The sequence below is a fragment of the Columba livia genome, chromosome 14 (assembly GCF_036013475.1).
Source record: "Columba livia isolate bColLiv1 breed racing homer chromosome 14, bColLiv1.pat.W.v2, whole genome shotgun sequence".
Taxonomy (NCBI): domain Eukaryota; kingdom Metazoa; phylum Chordata; class Aves; order Columbiformes; family Columbidae; genus Columba; species Columba livia.
In genome coordinates, this window is record NC_088615.1 from 8,094,659 (window position 1) to 8,101,397 (window position 6,739).

At 41.1% G+C, this 6,739-nt stretch overlaps 1 protein-coding gene across 1 annotated transcript; it reads right to left on the reverse strand.

Moving 5' to 3' along the window:
• Positions 1-2,320: 2,320 nt before the first annotated feature.
• LOC102085795 (rho GTPase-activating protein 24) lies at positions 2,321-6,100 on the reverse strand. Its single transcript, XM_021289023.2, has 2 exons — positions 5,477-6,100; positions 2,321-4,302 (listed from the first exon to the last, which is right to left on the reverse strand). The coding sequence occupies exons 1-2, from the start codon at positions 5,731-5,733 to the stop codon at positions 4,095-4,097; spliced, it is 465 nt and encodes a 154-aa protein (XP_021144698.1). The 5' UTR covers positions 5,734-6,100; the 3' UTR covers positions 2,321-4,094.
• Between the last annotated feature and the right edge of the window lie 639 nt (positions 6,101-6,739).

The following is a 6,739-nucleotide window of genomic DNA, read 5'->3' on the forward strand; positions in this document are numbered from 1 at the left end:
CCTTAAATGCTAAATCGTTTTCCTTTTTAGATCTGATTGTATTTGGCTTAAAATTACAATTTTTATGAATAAGGTAGGATTAAGACATTCAAAATACAACTGACATACAGAGTCTCCAAGAACTGAGTGAATGACCCTTTTTTGGGGGGATTAGAAGTGCAGCCTTTGAGTTTGGAGGTTCAGCTTTAAGGTGCAGACAAATCCTTGCTGCCCATAGTGCCGGTTTGGAGCCCGGGGTGGGTCCTGCAGCAATAGTTTGTGTGCAGCGTTTCACTGCACTTGGGACACTTGCAATGGAATTACTTTCAGTGTGGTGGGGGTAAATGCTGAACAGCCTCTGCTTGTATATTCTACATGTCATATGGATTCTATCAGGGCTTGATGCTAAACTTAGTGATACCATATACTGGGAACCAAATTCTTCCCTGGGATGTGTATTGTGTGATTCCTGCTCAACGCTGGTTTTAATCCAGGGACGCCTGCACCCAGATACAGAATTTGGAGTTGAGTTCCTATAGATGAATCGAGTGAATTCTTTGCTTTTCTAGAGTGTCTTTGATTATTTTTTTCAACATGTTGAAATATGTCAGAAAGAAATGTATTCCGGCTCATTATTTTACACATATTTTAGATTGTCTATTACAGGAGTGATAGTGATGTTCTAAAAGCTTATTACACAACTTACCAGGTCAGTTTTAGTTTTTGCCCGCCATGCATGATGAAAGTGTCTGGAGCTAAACTAATGTTTTAGGTAACTATCTTTTCTCATATTTAGTGTTGGAGGAAAGTGGAGAGAGAGCCATCATTTCTGTTTGTGTTCTATAAAATGACTATTTTTGTAGCTAAAATGATAGTTGTTGGATTTCAATGCCACAGCGTTGCTTTGTGGATATAAACTTACCTGGGTCCGCTATTTCAAACAGTTTATGTATAACAAATCCAGTTTAAAATGAATAAAATGCACTCTTCTGCGATTTATTGAAAATATGGCAAATTATTTTGGTCCAAGAATTCAAACCAAAATAGAGAAAATACACTTAACTATTGTAATTTTTTCCTTGATGCTGCTGCTTATTTTTGGAAAGGGTGCTTGCAGTTTTGCACAAAAGAAATCAACTTTATTAATTGCTGGGTTTGAAGCACTTTAGGATTCTTCTAAATGCAACCAGTATATGGTATAAAAAGGAACGACATTAAGAAAAATGTTTAGTGTGTTTAAGTTTTGGTTGCCGCCTTTGCTATTCTGATAGATTTGATCAGAATCCTTTAAGTATAAACCTGTTTTCAGAGATTTTAAATTACAAGATTTTTAATGGGCTGAAATTTAACATGTAGTAAGAGACTGAGAAACCACCTTGCGCTCAAATGCCTGTAGGGTGACTTGAATAGCATCGTGACTACCCAGCCGTCTGTGATACCGAGATACACCGGTGTGTTCTATAGCGAGGTCAGTTAGCTGTGAGCACTAGGATTCTTTTCCTTAGACACAAAACTTTGTATTAATGTTTGGCTGCGCATCATAAGGTGGTTGTAAGTGCCGTGGGAAGGCCAGAACATTTGCTGGTTGGACTCCACTGCAGTCGATGTTCGTGAATACCCCGGGAAGACTCTGTCCTTGCTCCGAAATAATCTTCCAAACCCGACCCTTGCTCGGGTGTTACTGCAGCGAGCACGTGGGGATTTGTTTCCCAGGCTGGGTCTGTAGTTCCACACCTCATAGATTCTTAGGATAACAAAAGCAGAGGAGAAAGAAATTGGGTAAGAACAACATTTTACGTTCATTACCTGACACAGTAGTCATATTTGTTACTGATAACAGAGCTAATTTGATACCCGTGAGCGTACGCTATTGTATTGTCTTCTAATGGGGAAAACTTTTTTGAAAATACAAGTGTGTCACTAGCTTTTCTATGAATTCAGATGCTTAAATTGGTGCTAATTTTTTAAAAGAAAATGTAACAGATGGTTAGCAGTGTATTTGTCTGTTTTTGATAACTATATTTTCTTAAATGGTGGCAAGCCAAACTTTATAAAATGACTAATGTGCATTTTCAGCTTCATCAGATTCCCAGATTTTCCTAAAGTAAAATGTTTAAACTCCCATGGTAGTTACTGCTGCTCTGGAGCTATTCCTGTCAGTGTTTTATACACTAATAAAATGAACACCATTAGAAGAGAGCAATACACAACTATCCCTTTCTTTAAATTACGTGACATGTTGGGTTCCCCAGGTGGTTTTAGCAGTTTAATGTAATCAAGATAACTAATTAAGAGGAGATCAGAGATACTTGTGTGCAGTTAACTCAGTACAGTGAAGCCTTACCTGGTCATTAAGATAATTTATAAAGATTATACACATTTTCATATATTTTAAAGAGGGAATAACAAATAGAGTTGTTTTCAGACAAATGCAAATATTAATTCCAGAGAATATATTCTGTAATGTACTCCAGAACACATGCTATTGAAGAGTATAATAGGCTCCTGGAGTGATTTATGAAATCCAGCTTTATCTAATGACTCAAACTCCCTCCAAAAATCAGTTCTTTGAGAACTTCTTTTGAAATGCCTTCAAGTCTCAACTCCCTTCCAAACGCTTTGTCTGCCTTGTTTTACGCCTCCTTCTGTTTACCAAATGTCACAAAAAGTAGCATCAAGCCCTATCACTTGTTAGTGTTCTGATTTTTATGGCCTTAATATCAGTTACAGTATGGTATAAAATTTCAGAAGAAAGATGTGCTTTGAAGTCTAATTATATAGATACACGTGGCCTCTTCTGCCTATGAAATTAGGCATTGAATGTCATATCTCATTCTTGACGCTTGTGCAATAGGAACCTGTTCCTTTCAATGCAGTGGCTATTTTGTCTGATGCTGGATTTTTCTTTTTGGGATGACTAAAAGTTGGCATTTTTTATGGACAGCAGTCGTGCTTCCTTGGTTTTGGATTGATTTTCTTTAAGGAAATTAGAATTTCATATGGAAAACTGTCAATAACTAGTTCTGAAGTGTTAGTTAAAGCCTCGTTCTGAAGCTTTTTTGTTTTGTTTTCTCCAAAAACTTTATCATAAAACTGTACTAAAGCCACTGTAAAATTACAAATAAAGATGTATACTTAAAAGATTTGAGCACTCTGTCTTATTTACTGTAGCGATTTTTTTTTTTCTTGATTCTTCCTGTGTTGAAACGGAATGTTGCGTGTAACTGAAATGATGTATGCTCGTAGTTATCTTAGAACATAAAGTTTCAATTCCCACTTTAGCTTCCAGTTAACCAAAAAGTAAGTATTGGTATGGAAAATGAATGAAGAACAGTTTTGAGAGATTGGTTGGTGCTGCTTTCTTCTGACCAGCTGAAACATTTGGGCACATTAACAGCACTTGGTTTACTGTCAAGTGTATTTTGAAATCTGGGATGGTTTTTTGGAATTGCAGCAGCTTGTCTGGTAATTCTGACAGATCTGTTTTGCCATCAGGAGGTTAAACAGGATCAGAATTAGTTTGTCTGATTTATTGGCAAGTTTTGGATAATCTACTGGCTATATACATGTGTATGTATATGTACATATGTAAAAGGACTTAGGTGGAATTTTATCTTCATGCTCAAACAGCGTTGTGTTTCATTTTGTTCTCACTGAACAAGACAGAGGTACAGCTGACTCGAAAAAAATACTTATTTTGAGGAAGAGGTAAATACTCTCTTAAAGCCCGTGTGATAGCTGTGGGACCTCTGGGGCAGCTGGTAAAACCCCAGATGCACATGACATCCCTCGATTAAAACCACTTGGGCTTTCAGGGCGTCCCTACAAGACTCCAGGGTGACCCAAACCCAGCGGGTGCTTCCCCAGCACAGGCTGCCCGGGGAGTCGGGGTGCGGGGTGTCCAGAAGCACAAGTGTCCCTGGGGTCAGCTGGTGTGCAGAGCTCCCGGGCTCAGGGATCCCAAGGGCTTTGTCAGCTGTCCCTGTATAACTGACAGCCTGGTTTTACTGCTGGGTTTGTTCTTTCACCTCTGACATTGAGTACGTGCTGGAGTTGGGATGGGGCCTTTCCCTCCCTTACCCTTCAGCTCTGTTTCAAGCTAACCACACTCTGGTTTACTTCCATCCGTTAATTTCCCCAAAGGTTTCAAAAAACTCTTCCATTTCTTTTTGCAGCATTTCATTCCTTCTCTCTGCATCTTCCTTCGCTCTCTCCGCGTTTCGTATCTTCATCTCCGCCAGCCGGTGCCGCTGGCGCTGCTGTCCCAGCTGCCACTGCGTGTCCCGGATCTCCCACTGCAGCTCTCGGTTCCGCTGCTCCAGCCTGCCGGGGGACAGGCACTGCATTACACAATTTCCCCCCTTTTTAATAAAGCTAGAGGCTTTTTTAGATAGAACCTTTTTTTTTAAAAACATATATCCCCATAAACAGAAGTATTGATATCCCAAATATTTTTCCAATTTCTGGTGTTATATATTAAAATCTACAGTTTTTAGTTATCCTGATTTACAATAAACAGAAATAACCATACGGCCAAAGGAGTCAGTTTTGGATGTTTTGGTTGTGGGTTTCTTTTATAGTGGAATACTACAGCAGTCTAACAAGTGGCAATGCAACCTATTTTAGGAATCACTGAGGATTCTGCTTATATTGCAGTTCCCTTGAACTGCAACAGAAAATAAAAGCAGAATACAGCAAAGAGTTGTTTTGTTTTAAAAAGGCCAAATATGTAGGAATAGCTCATTTTACTAAGAAGAAATTGATGAGTGCTTTTTCATTAAATTAAAGATTAAACAGATTTTTTTCTTCATGAAATGTTCAGGGCAAGGTGTAATTCAACATTACCCATTTGCAATGGCGCGTGTTGAGGTATTTTATAATTCAATCAAATAGTCAAGTCACACAGCATACCTGTGTCTTATAATTAATTGAACAATATTGTATTTAAAATGTTGATTCCTTTTAGCTACACAACAGAAAAGTAGCGCTGTTTGGAAAGTAGAGCTTGGAAATGTTCCTGCTTTTCTTCCTTGATATCACAAGCTATGGCTAAATCTCTATTTCTAATCTTAGAAATTGGGAAAATACTGACAAATCCTTTCCTCTGAGCTAAAATTAATGACTTGCAGTTTGTAGAGAATAATGAGTTACTGCTCACGCTGCCGAGAAGCCCGCACGTTTTTCCCTAGAGAAAAGCTTAGTATTGAATTAAGGCAAAAGAAGAAAATATCCAATAAACCAGAAGCTTTTTCAAGAGCTCTGAGTAGCCCCGCAAAAACAGCCTTACAGATATCTAGAGTTTCTCAAGCACTTCACATGAAAACTAATTCAAACAGCCCTGAATAATTGTGAACCTAATCCTGTCCTGCTGGCTCCTGGCGCCAGTTGTGGCGCTCCGTGGAGGGGCTGTCTCAGCCCTGGCCCCGCTCGCAGGTCCGGACCCTGCAGCAGGCGGAGGTGCCTTCCCTGAAGCCTCACAGCTTTTAAAATCCTTTACCTTGCAATTTTGGACTCGTACTCAGCCTTCTGTTGGGTCATCAGCAGCTTCAGCTTTGCCAGGCGCTGCTGCGGGGAGGTCGGGTTTGCTGGCAAGTCACCCGGGGCCGCGAAGCTCTCGCTGTCGTCCGCTGGGACGAGTTGTGTATCTTCCTGATCCCGCAAGACGTGACTTATGGCTGTGATGGTTTCTTGGGAGTCTTCAGAGTGGGCAGCTCTTGTCAAATAACTTGAAGGAGGATTTTCCTCAAACATCATTTAGCAGTGGGGGTGTGCCCAGCCACCCCCCCAGCCCCCCAGCTGTTGTCGGAGACTCGCTGCCCTTTCTGCTTTAGAGGAGCCTCTGTTTTCGTGTCTGTCTCGCTCTGCCTTGTCACGGACTGTGAGAGTTTTCTTCCTCCCCACAGCTGTTTGAAGCTTTCCAAATACTTGGAAATAGTCCATTTTGCTGGACCCTGGATCTTATTTCAGGCTCCAGCTTTGCTTTTTCTACGCAGCGGGTTGAGGTCTTGAGCTGCTGCTCTTGTCAGCTGCCCACTTGTCTTTATAGTCGTGGCTGGTGTATTCTCATCTCCAGGAGCTACTACTGCTTTCCTAACCTCAGTCTGTTAGGTGTAGTTTGTCTGACATCTGTGGGTGGCCCATTTGAGAGCCGTCCACCCGTGAGCAGTTTAACTGCTGGGCTGCAGAGGTGAATTCTGCAGCACTGAGCCGGTCCCAGAGCTGTGCAGGGGAGCAGGGTGCAGGGGCAGGGCTCCTCGTGTTCCCCTTCACATGCATTAGGAAGGGAAGGATTACATCTGTTCTGGCTGTGCTGTCACTAACCTGTCAGGCGCAAGAAGAATTGCACAAATGTAAAATGCCTCGTCTGTGGTGCATCCGCTGCGTCTGCTTCGGAGGGAGCAAAGCAAGCGAAGGAGGCTGGTGCCTCCAGTTATGACGTTTCAAGGACACGAAGCCAGAGGTTAAGGAGAAATAGGCTGCTTGTCAGTTATATTTCAGTTCCTTTCGGAAAAATATGGTGTGTTTATTTTAGCTGCCTGTTCTCACAAGATAAGCACAGTACAGACATGACTGGATTATAAAAAAAGGAAGAGCAAAATATGCGTGCAGTTCAAATACATATCTCAAGAACAGTAGAGATGGTTTAAAATAATCTGGAAAGTTTTGTCTCCCTGATCCCCACCTGTTCAGTCCCTTGGTACAAGAGTTGAAAATGAGCTGGTTTAAGTGCTGTTGAATTTCTGTAAGTGTTTTACTGGTC

Coding starts and splice junctions, on each gene's coding strand:
- LOC102085795 (XM_021289023.2), bottom strand. CDS start 5,733: ATGATGTTTGAGGAAAATCCTCCTTCAAGTTATTTGACAAGAGCTGCC. Junction 4,303..5,476: donor TACGAGTCCAAAATTGCAAG/GTAAAGGATTTT, acceptor GTCCCCCGGCAG/GCTGGAGCAGCGGAACCGAG.